The 15,251-nt window shown below is 44.2% G+C and overlaps 1 protein-coding gene across 3 annotated transcripts in view; it reads right to left on the reverse strand.

The window, feature by feature from the left end:
- Positions 1–15,251, reverse strand: part of LOC115648716 — a 116,321-nt gene that overhangs the window by 81,687 nt on the left and 19,383 nt on the right. Inside the window, exons 1-2 of one of the 3 annotated variants that reach the window (XM_030556723.1) lie at positions 14,203–14,416; positions 9,552–9,660 (exon numbers count right to left, since the gene is read on the reverse strand). In XM_030556723.1, coding sequence (XP_030412583.1) covers positions 9,552–9,635 — 84 coding nt within the window. In that variant the 5' untranslated portion in view covers positions 9,636–9,660; positions 14,203–14,416. Of the gene's footprint in view, positions 1–9,551; positions 9,661–12,635; positions 12,734–14,202; positions 14,417–15,251 lie in introns of those variants that run through there. The other 2 variants (XM_030556725.1, XM_030556726.1) reach the window with 2 other exon arrangements.

A 15,251-nucleotide genomic window follows, 5' to 3' on the forward strand; every position in this document is an offset into this window, starting at 1 on the left:
CTAACCTGTCTGGTTTATTAGGTATCTTTCAGGCTGTATCCATAATTTGGAGCAATGTACCAAGTACCATGGTGGATTTTCCATCAGACAATTTTAAAATCAATCTTGATTTAAAATCTACGAATTATTTTGGGGAAGTTCTATGGTCTGTGTTATACAGTAGGTCAGACTGGATGATCACATCATCCCTTCGGGACTTAGAATCTATAAATCTAGAAAATGATCAGGATCCCAGTATTTAAAGAGCAGACATGTTCGAAGTGAGGATCTGGTAGCCTTTGATCTTGAGATTTTTGTTGGAATTGCAGTTAGTGAAGGCTGTTGGTTGCAGAGTGAATAGAATACGAGTGAGTATTGGCGTCTCTCTCAGCCTGTTCTGGCCTACTCTAGGAGCTCAGTTTTTGATCTTGAAGCTCTGGTTGCAAGAAGACATTTAATTTTATACTGCAATTCTGGGCTGTGAAAAACTCTTTTTGCTTCATTTATTCTTAAGTCACAAACCTGTGGCTTGTTTGTTCATCACCTAGCCTTGGCTTACTTGGCCCATCTTATGGGCCTACCATGTTCCTATATTACTTCCATAAAATGAACCCTCAGAAGGGTGATATGCCTGGGAATTTGGTCCCAACAGAAACCGATCATTGTATGAGGCAACTCTTAAAAAGGTCCAGATTTGCATGGTAATTGTTTTGGAAGTGATAGAAGCACCCACACCAATAATTAAAGTGGTTGGGAGCTAAAATAAGTCAAATTTAAAAAAAAAAAAGTTAATCTGCTCCTCAAATATGAGAGGGCAAGGAGAACAAGCTTTATAGCAGGTTGGCTGTACTCTTAAATATTTATGTGCATGTGCTCCAGGCAGTGAAAATGTGTTGTTTGGGCTTCAGTGTGAACACATCTCTTTTGCTGACAGGAGACCAAAGTCAATATCAGAAACTGTTACCTCAGATATAAATTTGGTACTATTTAAAAAAAAAAAAAAAAAAAAAAAAAAGCCCACCACCACATTTATGCAACCCTGCATATTCTTCCACAGTGAAACAACTGGTTGTAATAGGTCCAGGATAGCATTGAATTTATATTGGTAGTTAGTGAAAATTACTGTATAACACACACAAAGCACACAGGACAAAAAAGTTTGCTAAAAACGTAGAAAAAGAAGAATGATCTACATCTAAAAAGAATCCATGTTAAAAACAAAAACCCAACTATTGATTTTCCTCCTATTTACAAAAATCTGTCTCTTTGGATGGGGACCAAGGTACAGCTCAATAAGCACATTGCTCACAGTGGGAAGAAACCCCCGTGCATTGTAAGTAATTCCTTGCTACCAAGGACACACTGCAAACATGCATAATCCTGGCCATTCCCGTCCTGCAGAAAGGTCTGTGTGTGAATACTGAGTTTAGAAAAATGGCAGCCTGCCATAGCACAGCAGTTGCAACAAAAGCGAGAAGGAGAGAGCCTGGACTGAGCATAACTTTGCTTCGAGCAAGATTCATCAACTGTAACTATAGCAAAAAATGAGATGGAGAGATAAAACACTGCCATTGCTGTGCAGCCAGTTCTATTTGAGGGAGAGAAGAAAATCTGACAGAAGAGCTAAACTTAAAACTGTCACAGGAGATGCCTTCCAATGCCTTGGATTGGCTACAACCCAGGTGCCTGAATCATGAACTGAGACAATCATTAGCACACGATTTCAAAGGCTCAGAGGTCTTTATCAAAAATAAATCAGTGGAATAAACATGTTTTACATTACAGATGCAGACATATCTATTCCCATGCGAGGGCAGCCTTGAGTGACACATGGCTCATGTCTGAAGAGAGATTGAGGGTACGTCCAGACTACCCGCAGTATCGGCAGGTAGCGATCGATTTATCGGGGATCAATATATCGCATCTCATCTAGACGCGATATATCAATCCCCAAATGCGCTCCCCATCGACTCCGGAATGCCACTGGAGTGAGCGGCGGTAGTGGAGTCGACAGGGGAGCTGCAGACGTCGATCCCGCGCCGTGAGGACGGGAGGTAAGTCGGAATAAGATATGTCAGCTGAAGTTGCATATCTTACTACATCAATACCCCCCCAGTGTAGACCAGGCCTGAGTGACGGTCCAAACACATGCTCTTTACTCCTCTCCAAGCATGTAAGATTACTTTGCTTAGGGTTGGTCTACACTACAGAGGGGGGAGAAATCGATCTAAGTTACGCAACTTCAGCTATGTTATTCACGTAGCTGAAGTCGACGTACTTAGATCTACTTATCATGGTATCTTCATTGCAGTGTGTTAACAGGAAATGCTCTCTCATCGATTTCCCCTGCGCGTCTCGTTGAGGTGGAGTACCGCAGTCAATGCTAGAGTGATCAGCGGCCAATTTATTGCGTCTATATAGACACAATAAATCGATCCCCGCTGGATTGATAGCTGCCCGTCAATCCGGCCAGTAGTGTAGATAAGCCCATACCTTCTCAATGCAGCTACAGGCTCTTTGCTCCACCAAGGAAGTCAGCCCAGGCACCCTGTTTGACCACTTCTCTCATAACTGTCTCTGTGCTTTTTACTACCCTCTCCCCAAAACAGAGTGCCCTTCAGAGCCGGTCCCCAAAGCCACATCATCGCCTTCCTCTTCCACCATACCTACGTGAAACTGGCCAGTTAGGTGCCCAACTTCCTGTTTTTATTATATTTTAGAATGTGAAAGTAGAATGAATTATATTGTAAAAATAAGAATGGATTAAAGAAATGTTGAAATACAGGTGTCAGGAAAAGAAACATTAGGCATACACAATAGCGCTAATGGCGAAACATTAACAGAAGATCGGTAATAGTTAGTAAGGAAATAAGATATGCATGCCTAGCCCAGGTAAACTTATCAGATTCTGCTTCCTTTGTTATCTTGTTACGTTCTCGCCCTTTTATCTGTATAAATAAGATAGTTTGTGTCTTGCATGGTGCTCACATTATCTGGGTGTTATTAGCAGAGTGCTGAGCTAATAAAACAGAGTGGTCTGACAAACTGTGAGTCCTGAGTCTAACTTTGACAATTACGAAGTCTTTGCTCCATCATGGCATGCACTTGTCTTCATTGAGCATTTGTATAATCTTTTTTAAGTTAGCCCTATCTTTCCCTGTCTCCTGATCCGTTGTCTTGTAAACCCGCCCCCCCACAACACCCAGCTGCGGCATGTCTGAAATTAATTTACAAGCTTCATGTAAGCGCCTGTCTTTTGTCTGTATTGAAAGGTGATTGACACAATCCTGGGCACTGATAATAAACTAAATAATATTGTAATAGGAACGATATACCTAAACCTGAATGAGGAGCGACTATCATGAGTCTGTGGCTACTCATTTATCTCCTAACAAGAAACTCCACTTCTAGAGTTCTGGCCCAAGAACAAGAGGGTTGGGGGGTGGAAAATGGTGATCTATTACTGCAAAAGCCTCAGTGCTACAGGTGATTAAATAACCAGGAGTGAACTTAACAAAGCAATGTTTGGGTCCCCTTTAAAGTCATTCCTTTGGGCTGCTTAGCTGCAATGCCTATTATTCTGTAGGTAGTTTTCTTTGTGCTATCACAGGCTCCAAACGCTGTGCTATGCCAGCTGAGTGGGATTCATTTCCAAGCAGTCAGGTGAGGAAACAATTTGTAGAGGAAGGAAAGGAAAGGAAGTAGCATAAATTATGCAATGATGGTATTGTATAAAATTCATTCATACACAGTGCAGTATCACAGCATATACGCCATGATAAACAGAAATTTCAATAGATGAATAATCAGTTAAAGGAACAAAAGCTACATTAACATGCCTAAACCAAATTCAGACCTGCAATTATATGAAGTTAAAGGAAATGCACTGTTTAAACCAGATATGAGTGTCACTCACTTGGTTTATTAATGTAGCTCTTTCCTTTAACTGATTATTTATCTGTTGAACTATCTCCATAGCATACATGTGATACTGCACTGAGTCCATATGAACCAACATTGCCCAATGTTACGGTTACAACATTTTTGTTACTGTTTGTTTTAGGTTATGTGTTGCCTGCCTTATGAATGGACTTTAAACAAGGTATCAAAGTAAACAGTACTGTAGAACACGTCAGCTTTACTGCACTGTATTATGCCACCGTAACACAAACAGGAAGATTCAAGACAGACTGCATAATGCATCATCTAGATCTCAGCACCCAAGAACTAAATGGATAGAAAGCCAAATCTCAGTTTACTAGCACCAAAAAGGAACAGAAAAAAAGCAGGTACAAGCTGTACCTCCACACTTGATTTCCTTGCTATACTCCTTATTGCAGTGCTTACAGGTCTTTCCTTTCCTAAAGTCTCAGGTTACGTCTTCACTACCCGCCATATCGGTGGGTAGCAATCAATTGCTTGGGGATCGATAGATCGCGTCTCATCTAGACGCGATCTATCGATCCCCGAACGTGCTTATATCGATTCCGGAACTCCACCAACCCGAACAGAGTTGCGGAGTTGATATGGGGAGCTGCGGACATCGATCCCACGCCGTGAGGACGGTGAGTAATTCGATCTTAGATACTTCGACTTCAGCTACATTATTCACGTAGCTGAAGTTGCGTATCTGAGATTGATTTTCCCCTGTAGTGTAGACCAGCCCTCACTCCGACTGCTCTCTCACCCTCTAGTAACTCTTCCCCTAGAGAGAGTTTCCAATGTGCCTTGCTCTTAAATAGCACCGTATTGCAGTTCTGCCTCAACCCAGCCTCTGAAGTTTATACAGCAATCATTTCTGAATGAAAAAAAAAATAAATCAAAAGCTAATTTGTCAGGTGTTTTTATGGGGTTGCCTGTACAAATCCTTCTTTCACACATAACTATAGTATTTTGCACAAACACATCTGCAGGTAAATATTTAGAGGCTGTTTTTGAAAATCTGGCCCTGCAAGTCATATATACCACAGTTTTACAAAAGAATTATTTAACGCTTACAGATAAACAATGGGACTGTCCCTTGGGCAATTTTTCAATTTAATGAAAAGAGAATGGGTCACATGATCCTTATTTATTCCAGTCTCAAAATTCTATAGCAGATAAGATATAAGGAATGCCCTCTACCAAGCAACTCAGTTCATAATAATAAGCCCTTTATCAAAGGATAAGTCTAGTACAATAATACCACAATAATTCTGCATATGATGTAACCAGTGATATGCTAGCAAGTAGCTTAATAGTTTCAAAAACCTATTCTCAATACACACCAGCAATGTTCCCTCTAATTTTTTACATCCATGTGTAGAATGAATTTTGTTGTGTGCACCAATATGGAACTGATGTGTGGCAAAGGTGGGGCCGAGGGATTCGGAGTGTGGGAGGGGGCGCAGGGTTGGGATGCAGGGGGTGCAGTCTCTGGGGTGGGGCTGAGGATGAGGGGTTTGGAGTATGGGAGGGGGGTGAGGTCTCTGGGGTGGGGCTGGGGATGAGGGGTTTGGGGCATGGGAGGTGGGCTCTGGGCTGGGGCAGAAGGTTGGGGTGCAAAGGGTGAGGACTCCAGCTGGGGATGAGGTCTCTGGGGTGGGGCCAGGGATCAGGGGTTTGGGGTGCAGGCTGCCCTGGGGCTGTGACTGGGACAGACTCCCCCCAGCTCTCTCCCCCTGCCACAGGCCAGGGCAGATGAATCTCTTCCCGCCTGCATGGCCCTTGATAGCCTGCTGCACAGTCATGCAGCTTAGAGGGAACTGAGCACACTAGTCAGCAAACTGCATGCAAAAATTGTTGCTAGAATTTCCTATCACTGGGCGAGGGAGCTGTGGTAAAAATATTCATGGCAGGACCCAAGAGCCTCCTTCACTACAAAACCCTGATTCATCCCCAGTACGGGTCAATCTGTGCACTAAATGAGGCAGTCATCCAGAGAGAAAATTAGTGTGTCATCATGTATTTAAATACTAACACTAAGTGTATGTGCAAGGAGGCCAATTAAGGTTAAGGTTGTACAAGAAACCTTAATTCTGGCATTTCCTAACTTTTGAGTGCTTGAGTTTGCAAACTTTGTGTGTGTACTGTCCTCAGTTTTTTAAATAAAGCAAATTGAAGAAACCAATTCTATCATGTGACATCATATTGACACCCACATGGGTCATCAGCAGGGTTCGAACCTTTAGATCCACTACAAAGACCTCTTCCATTATAGATACTAGCATAACTGGTAGCAGTAGTAGACTGTTATCCTCTAAGGACCAAGCCACTAGAGGGGGATGGCACACACTTTGCCAGTAGGGTTCACCAATATTTGCTGACAGGGGAATGGTGACATTCAGGAATGCAGGGGGTCTATTCCAGGTTCTGAGGGGTGGATACTCGAATGGTTAGAAACCCATCTACCCCTGTTCCCTTGCAAGCCTGACTCCCTTCTCCCCTCCAGCTTGTTCCTTTTCCCATCCTAGCTCTTCCTCACTCCCCTGTTAGGCTCCTCACTCCAGTCTCCTGCCTTCCCCAACTCTTCATCCCAGTCACCTCCACCCATTCTCTCCAGGCTTCTTGTCCCCATTTACTCCCGACATTGCCACCTCCCCAAGTCTGACTCTTGCTCCTTTTGTATTCTAGTCCAGTCAACCAGCCTCCTCCTCCTCACTGCCTGGTTACCAGCTGTGGGAGCGCAGAGAGAACAGGAGTCACAGTCTCCCTCCAGAGAAATTCGTACTCATCCCCTGCAGCCCCAGGCTGGAGCATGTTCCACGCAGATGGAATCTTCAGGGAATTTAACCGTGAAAATCGTACAAGAGACTATTCAGCATATGTGAAATGAGGTGTTTCTAAGCCTTATAGTTTGATCAACTGGAGGCAGTTTTTCCACAAGAACAGCAAAGCCAAACCCCTGACACAAAGTCAACCCTCCTGTCAAATGTCAAGTACCTGCTCCAAAGCATGGAGGTGCTAAAGCTTCTCAACAAAATGGGTGTGAATTGTTTTTAACATGGGCAAAAAAACATTTTTCTCTAACCTCATTCTTGAAATGGCTGAACCATTTTTACTGAAACTTTCCAAAAATATTTAGCTTGTGACTGACACCCCACAAGAAAAACTTCAGCTGACATGGTTAAAATTTGGCAAGGTTTCAAGCAATTGAAAATAAGAGTCTTATAATGGAAATCATTGGGCAACCTTAATTAATTGGCAGCACTACCAGCTCCATCTATAATGCACATACACTTTACACAATGGATCCTGATTGGGACCTCTGGGCATTACTGTAGTACAAATATTTACACAACAACAGACAGTGATCTTATAGAAACAAAATAAGCAGAAGAATGTGTAGAAGGGAGACACTTGATATACTCATATAAATTAAATGTCAGAATACATTATCTGTGACTGAACTTCGCAGCTCAGCATGGCTTTCATGTTGAAGATATAATACTGTGACTGATAGCTCTACAAATGTCTGCTGAATGCCCTAATTACCCTCATATAATGTACAGAGGCACTTAACTCCTGACTTATAGAATGGGCCATATAAGGGAGACCTGTTTTTCCTTAGCTCATCATGGAGACCTTAACATCCTACATTTTACTTTTATTACAGTAAATACGCATAGCGTCTATTTTAGCTCAGCATTCTGTGATGAATGGCTGTATTTACCACTTTGTTACTATGGCAATATTACATGTGAAGTACACCAACAAGCTACTGCTTTCATCTCTCTTTGTACTTACAGTATACTCCTTTTTCTTAGTTTGAAGGTGACCAACTATAAAGGGGACGGTGAATTTTTCTGAGACTCAAGACAAGGGTTTATTTTCTAAATTTTTCTATTAACTGTAGTAGATAAACTGAAAGTTGTGTGTGACAAATTCCAGAAACCTTAAAACAGGAACAGGAAAACCATATTCTCTTCCCCCTTCAGAAGAGATTCAGCGTAGCTATGCTTCTTCAAATGAACAGAGAGCAAAACTGAAACTCTCTGCTTAACTGTGGAAGGCAAGGATGGGAGCAAAGAAACATTCACACACCTGCATACCCACAGCTTTCTTGGCAACAACCTAAACATTAGTTTTTGGTATATTTTTGATAGATAGGCACAAAAAAAATTAGTTGAGTGGGACTGAATATCAAATAATGGTGAAAGTAGGCAGGTGCATTATTAGTAACAATAGCTCTGTTCCCATTAAACACAAACTCAAAATAATTCAGGGCAAAAAAGCTGAATGTAGATCAAACTCTTAGGTGGGGAACCCAGGACAAGGAAAAAGTATATTCAACTCAACTGGATGCAAGATAGCAGACTGATTTATAGCACAACCTTGCAGACTCTTCTGTTTAATTGCTAAATTAACTAGTTACTGGTAGAGTTACTAGGTCTTTCGTACTTCTATCCATAATATTTCTCTTTTTGATTGGTGATTCCTAGGTGGGGGAACATACGGTTATTTAGTGTCAGAGCAGGGAACAGGTGTTAAGAGAATTGGGTTCTCTTTTTGTCTCTGCCACTGACATACTGTGTGACCTTGGGTGAGTCACTCAGATTAACAATTTTTCTTAGCGCTAAAATGAGGATAATACTTCCCTCACTCACAGGGAAGTTTGTGAGGCTTAATTCAATGAAAGGTGTAAAACATTTTCAGATCCTCATATGAAAAGCTCTATAGAAGTGCAAAGTAACATTACAAGGCAAACATTTAACTCATGGAAACAGTTTAATTGCTTTATCAGTTATTTATTTAGGGAAACTGAACTTGTTTGGAGCATTACATTCTGCAACTTTATAAAGCATTATTGCTTCATCATGCATTTTTCTTCCCCAGTGTGGCTTCCAAAGCCCTGAAAAATCACGTCTTTTTTCCTCTCTTTAGCAGTTTCCTTGTACAGTTTCTATTCAGATTTTTAGGGCACTGAATTTCACTCTCTTTGTATTTTGGTAACTGCTATTTTATTATTGTTCTATGGTTTCTGGGTGGATAGCCACACAATAGTGTCTAGTAGTGCATTTCTGATTCCTGGACAGTTATTCAAATGAGATGGGTTTTTTGTTGTGTTCCGGGAAAGACTTTCTTCATGTTAAGGGTTGGGCCGTGTGCAGTCTTGCCTAATGGTCAGGGCAGGAGACTTACCTAATGTTGGAGCAGGTGACCAGGCCTAGTGACCAGAGCCCCAATCAGGAGCTGAGTTACTAAGCCCAGCGAGAGCCAGGCATCAGGAGCCAAGAATCAGAGTCAGAGTATAAACCAAAGCAGGGCAAGAGCCAGAGGGAGGAAACTAGGAACAGGAGCGAGGGACAGAGGCAAGGAAGAAGATGAGAGCAGGAAGCATGACCAGAAACTGTCCTGCTACAGAATGTGGAATGCTGCTGAGAAGCCGGAAACCAGTCCTGCTGTAGGGTTTAAGAATGTGCCTGCTGGAGTCTTCAGCCAATCAGGGGACCAGGTTCATTTGCTGAACCATCTGTTACTGCACCTCTTCTGCATGTTTTGAGTACATAAAGACATTCTCCCAGAATGCAAATACTTCTCACGTTTTAAAGAAGTATTTCACTCACAACTTCGACATCTTTTAAAATGATTACCTGATTCCTGAAATGCGGCAGCTGATAAATATTCAGAAGAGGAGGAAATGTACTCTTCTTATAAAGTTGTAAGCTGGTTGCCATGTCCTATTACAATTTCACTACCAGTCTGTTATGAAACGGAAGGAAAACAAAACAGTATAAATAACGGACAATATTACTACATCTAATTATATTAGCCAAATTTCAAAGCCAACATTAAACATATTTACAAAGCTTTATATTACAAACTGACATCTTATTATTTAAATCATAAATAAAATCTATTTATTGGGAAATTGCTTAGCAAGTAGAATACAAGTCAACTGCCTCAGTAAATTATGTTGTCTTTAAAAGTAAATACTAGGTAAATGAACACAGTCTGAAGCATTACTTTTCCAGATAAGGATTTATTTTTTTTTGGACAGGTCATTGCCAATTCAGAAAAATTGATTCCGGGATTTCTACTATCTTTATGGGAGATATACAGACCTCGTGCCATTACTCCTGCACCTTGACTCCCATGAAAAGCCATTAATATTACCCACTCTCCACCAGCTAGCATAGTGTTACATAGAGTTATGAAATCTTTAGACCACTTCCAATTTAATTGCCAATTTTCTCCATGATTTTCAATGGAGAAGCTGCATAGCTTTCCTTTTAAATGTGCTACCCGCCACTCTGATGCAGAGAGTAGAAAATATGGCCCATTAGGGATCAAACTCTGGAGAGGGGTGGGGAGTAGCAGTCCTGCTGCTTTCAATCCTTTCCTCACAGACACCTCACAAACCCCTCCATCTGGTAGGAACGTTACAGCTCAGAGCAGAAGGAAGAAGGGAAGCAGCCACATTCCATAGTGTGCCTGCCTTCTCCTCGAGTCCATGAAAATTGCTGAATAGCTATCCGTCTGGAACTTAATTTGGGTTTGACCAGCAGTTAACTCCTCCTCCATGATGTGTGCATGCTCTAAGGGTGGGATTTACAAAGGTACTTAGATGCATAAGTCCCATTTTTAGGCACCAGTGTGATTCACAAACCTCCTGCTCAGCTACCGCCTAACACTGTAGGCACATAAACTCTCTCAGCACCTATGTTTTTCCTCTAGGCATGCGCACTACAGTATCAAGAGGCCCACCTCCTGCCTGAGTGCACACACACACACACTGCTGCCCCATAATAGGCATCTGGACACCTGTCTCCCGCCTGTGCCCCAGAGCGATTAACAACCCAAGGTACACATTCAGCTGCCCTAGTCAAGGGCAGGGGACTGTCCAGTAGGTGGCCTCTGAGCATACCTACCAGACTGGCCCCCTCAGACAAATTCACACAAAATAGCTGTGGCATGGCAGGAGGGAACAGTTTAGGAAGACAACCTCCTTTATAATCTTTAACCTAGTGCATAAGGTTAGGGCCCAAGATGCAGGAAACCCCCATTCAAGTCCCCACTTCTGCCTGATGGGGAAAAAAGATCTGAACCTTTGCTCAGGGAAGCGTCCTATCCACCAGGCTACAGAATGGTTCAAACGCTCTCTCTCTGGCCCAATTAATATTTACATATTCCATTGTTTAATTCAAGTGATACCACGTCAACAGCAGAGATTAAGAAACCCCTCCCCCCATTAGAATATCCCATAACCTTGTGGTTAGAGCACTGACCTGATAGTTGGCTGAGCCCCTTTGCCTCATGAGGAGGATGTGGGGCTTGAAGCAGGGGTCCCCCTGCCTGATGAGCACCCTATCCACTATGCAAAAGGTTATAATGGCGGTGGTCCTCCTGTTTTCTTTCATGCAACTTAGGCAGCCAAGTGGCCTCTTGCCCAGTTTGTGGATCACTAGTCAAGGTACAAGGTGCCTCCATGGAGCCTGGACTTGGGCACTATCTCTGACTGAGAGTTGGCACTTAACACCACCCCCTTCTCCTTACCGGTGTCTCCCTTTGGTTAGCTTAGGCAGCTAGCATGCTGGCTTTACAGATCACCATTCTCTGGTGCCTATTTCTCTCCCCTTTCATTGCATAGGAAGCCTAAGGGTGCCTAACTCAGTCTTTGTGCATTACAGCATTGTCCTTGTGATTTTCTAGGCACCAAGGTGCTCAGTGCTGCAATACCGGTATCCCTTCATGGATCTCACCCTAAACCTCTGCTCCTGCCCCATCTGTAAGTTTGGATGAAACCTACTGCTAATAGTGTGGGAGAGAGGGAGCAACCCCCCACCCCATACCACTTACAAAAGTACAATTTGCAGGAAACCTCATCAATGGTAATTCAAGTGTCTCACATGGAGGCAGCACAAGCTTCCCTTCACACCCACAAGAGTCCAGATTGCAGAAATTTATTTATTTAGAACAAAGAGAAACTCTATGGGTGATTCAAGTTTAAAGGAAAATTGTAAGAGCAGGGAGGGTAACAGGAGAGGGATGTCACTGTAGATTTCAGTTAAGCTAGAATATGGTGAGGACTAGTTTTTAAAAATACTAATAGCAACTGTGCTGCACCCCAGAGCTTGCTGCATCTCAGTGGCACAAGAAATAATCCCACCCTATGGTTCGTGCTGTTAGCTGCTTTGGGACTCTTTGAGATGAATGGCAGCACAGAAATGCAGAATCCTGGTTTCTGAATGGCAGAATAAGTCAAACTTTGTTTGACTAGCTTTGAAAATGAACTGCAGCCTTACTCCTGCGCAACACATGAAATTCAGCCAGATGCACTGTTTGGGGAGGCGACTTTAAGAAACGCAGCGAATCAAGTGGGAGTAGAAAGGACAGACACCCGAAGGCGATCTCTCGGCTGTTTCAAATCCGCCCGCTTAGCACCAGCATGTAGCTGCAATAAGCTTGTTAATGGGGGCTGGAGGCGGGTGAATGGTATCAGACCCTCCCCTGATAAATATTCGCGTCCTGGCCGCGACCCAGCGTGGGGGATTTAGCTACAGAAGCGCCGTCGCCTCCCCACTTCTCTGGGGCTGGCCCCAGGAGCCCACCCCCCGGTTGCCCATGCACGTGTGGGCGGGAGCCGCACAGCCCCGGGACTCGGCCTCCCCAGCGCGGTTATTCCGCGGCGGGGCTCGCACTAGCCCCCGCCCGGCCCTGTCGGGGGCGGCACTTACCGCTTGCGAGGGGGCCCGGGCGCAGTGAGACGAGCCGCTCCCGGGTCCGGCCAGCGCCCCTGGCTGTGCCGAGCCCCCGCGCCACGGGACGAGCGGGAGCCGCCAGGGAACGCGGCCGGGCGGCAAGGGGAGACCCTAGGGCCGGATTGGGCAATGGGAGGAGCGGCCGGCAGCAGCCACGCGAGCGGTCCGGCGGGTTCCGCCCTGCACGCGAAATAAGCCGTGCTGCAGTCAGCGGCATAGCCCGGGTGGGGGGTGCCCGCTTCTTCTGCTTTGGGGGCATGTGTGGTTGATTTTTCACTTGAGTTGGGCACCAGGGTGGAAAAGCAAAACATGCAGCCTGGCGGTAATGAGTGACATGAAGAAACCAGGGGTGGGGGGGGGGTGTTTCATATTTCCTGCAAACAGAATAGAAGATCTAGTCCAACCTGCTGCTCAAAGCAGGACCAACAGCAACTAAATCATCCTAGCCAGGACTCTGTCAAGCTGGGCCTTAAAAACCTGGAAGGATGGAGAGTCCACCACCTCCCTAAGTAACCCATTCCAGTGCTTCACCACCCTCCTAGTGAAATAGTGTTTCCTAACAGCCGACCTAGACCTCCTGCACTGCAACTTGAGACCATTGCTTCCTGTTCTGTCATCTGCCACCACTGAGAACCACCACTAGCTCCATCCTCTTTGGAGTCCCCCCACTTCAGGTAGTTGAAGGCAGCTATCAAATCCCCCCTCACTCTTCTGCAGACATCCCATGCAGTGACATCATGCAATAAAGCCTTACATCAACCAAAATGGAAATCAACAAAATATCAGGCATTTGATTAGTGATCATTGATTTATCATGGGTCTGGACCACAGCTTAAGAACCTACTGGGTCAGGGCAGAGAAAGGGCCCAGCTAGCCCAGAGTGTGTGTATAAGGGGGGACAGGCAGGAGCTCCTCAGGGCCACGGGGGAGCTGTAGAGTGAGCTCTTCTTGCCCACTCACCCCCGCAGCCAGTAGAGCTGAGCTCCCCTTGTGGCCAAGGGAGCTGTTCCCCCCTCCCTCTTTTGCTATAATGAATCCCTGGCTATAATGGCCAAATGGCTTGGAGTGCCCAGGCTTTATTATAGTGAGGGTGTACAGCAGGGCCACTCAGAGGATTCAGGGGGCCTGGGGCAGGACCAGGTCTTTGGCAGCAATTCAGTGGCAGGTCCCTCTTGGAGGGAAGGACCCGGCCCTGAATTGCCACTGAAGAATGAAGCGGCAGTGGTAGAGCAGCCTAAGTGCCGCTGATTGCAGGCTTTTTTTTTTCCCGCCGCTTGTGGCGCCTGTACTCACCAGGTGGCGCTCCGAGGCTTCGGCAGCACTTCAGCGGCGGGTTCTTCACTCCCTCCGAGTCTCCGGCTGCACTGAAGGACACGCCGCCGAAGACCGGGAGCACGTGAAGGGTCCGCCACCGAAGTGCCGCCGAAAACCCAGAGCGGCTCGCGGGGCCCCTGCGGGGCCTGGGTAAATTGCCACACGTGCCCTTCCCTCTGGGAAGCCCTGGTGTACAGTACTTCCTCATAACATCATGTTTTTAACGTACCTCTCCAAAAGCAGTCAAATTTAAATGCCTGTGCAGACCCCTGGGCATCCAGGCCAGTATCTTGTCTTCTTCTGACAGTGGCTGGTGCCAGATAACTCAGGGAGTGAACAGAACAGGATCCATCCTCAGTTTTCCAGTTGCAGCTTCTGGCAGTCAGAGGTTAGGGACACCTGGGGCATGTGGTTGCATCCCTGACCATCTTGGCTAATACTTACAGTATTCCCATAGCCATTGTTAACATCGAGCAGTGATGTGACTTGTTTTGTTGACAGTGTTCTTGTTGCTATCTTTCTCAATCAACTGGTTTAGGATCTTTGAATAGGTATGTGCATTTTGCAACTTACCATTCTTTTACTTAGGAAACTCAATAGTACAAACATTTACTCACTTGCATATGATATATTTTTGCAAGATTGTGGTTAAAGACCCAAATCCTGCAAGCCCTTGTGCACTTATCAGTGGAACTACTCAACAGGAGTAAAATTACTTACATGCACATTTACAGAACAAGGGCTGTGGATTGGAAAAAAAAAAAAAAGCTAAAACAATTAATTAAAATTGGAGTGGGCAGTTTTTTGTATTAATTATAATTAAGATTACAGTGCTCCCTTGCCTTGAAAGTTGGTTACTTTATGAAAATTATTACTCATATTTAACCAATATATAATATTTACCAGTTAAATTAAAAAAAAATTGAAAGCAGTTTGGTCCAAATTTCTTCCAAATTACACTTTTCAATTCAGAAAATGCTCTTTCATTCAACACAGGAAAAGCTATATGAGGAAAAACTGGATTGGACCCATCTGAAGATGTATTACTTAACTTCTCAGTAACAAATTTAGGAGTGTAATTCAGTCAAAGTTGAAAATATTTAAAAATTGAAATGTCATAAGTGTTTAACATGTTCTTTTCTGTACTTATTTAAAAAAAACCACTTTAAAATGTCTTTGGGGGTAGTTGTCGCTTTTGTAGTTAACTTAGCACATAGACTCACATGGTTGTAACATAAGCATCACTGTCTTTACCTGAATATAAAAGGCTATCTCTGT

Source organism: Gopherus evgoodei, chromosome 3, assembly GCF_007399415.2.
Source record: "Gopherus evgoodei ecotype Sinaloan lineage chromosome 3, rGopEvg1_v1.p, whole genome shotgun sequence".
In the NCBI taxonomy this organism is placed as follows: domain Eukaryota; kingdom Metazoa; phylum Chordata; order Testudines; family Testudinidae; genus Gopherus; species Gopherus evgoodei.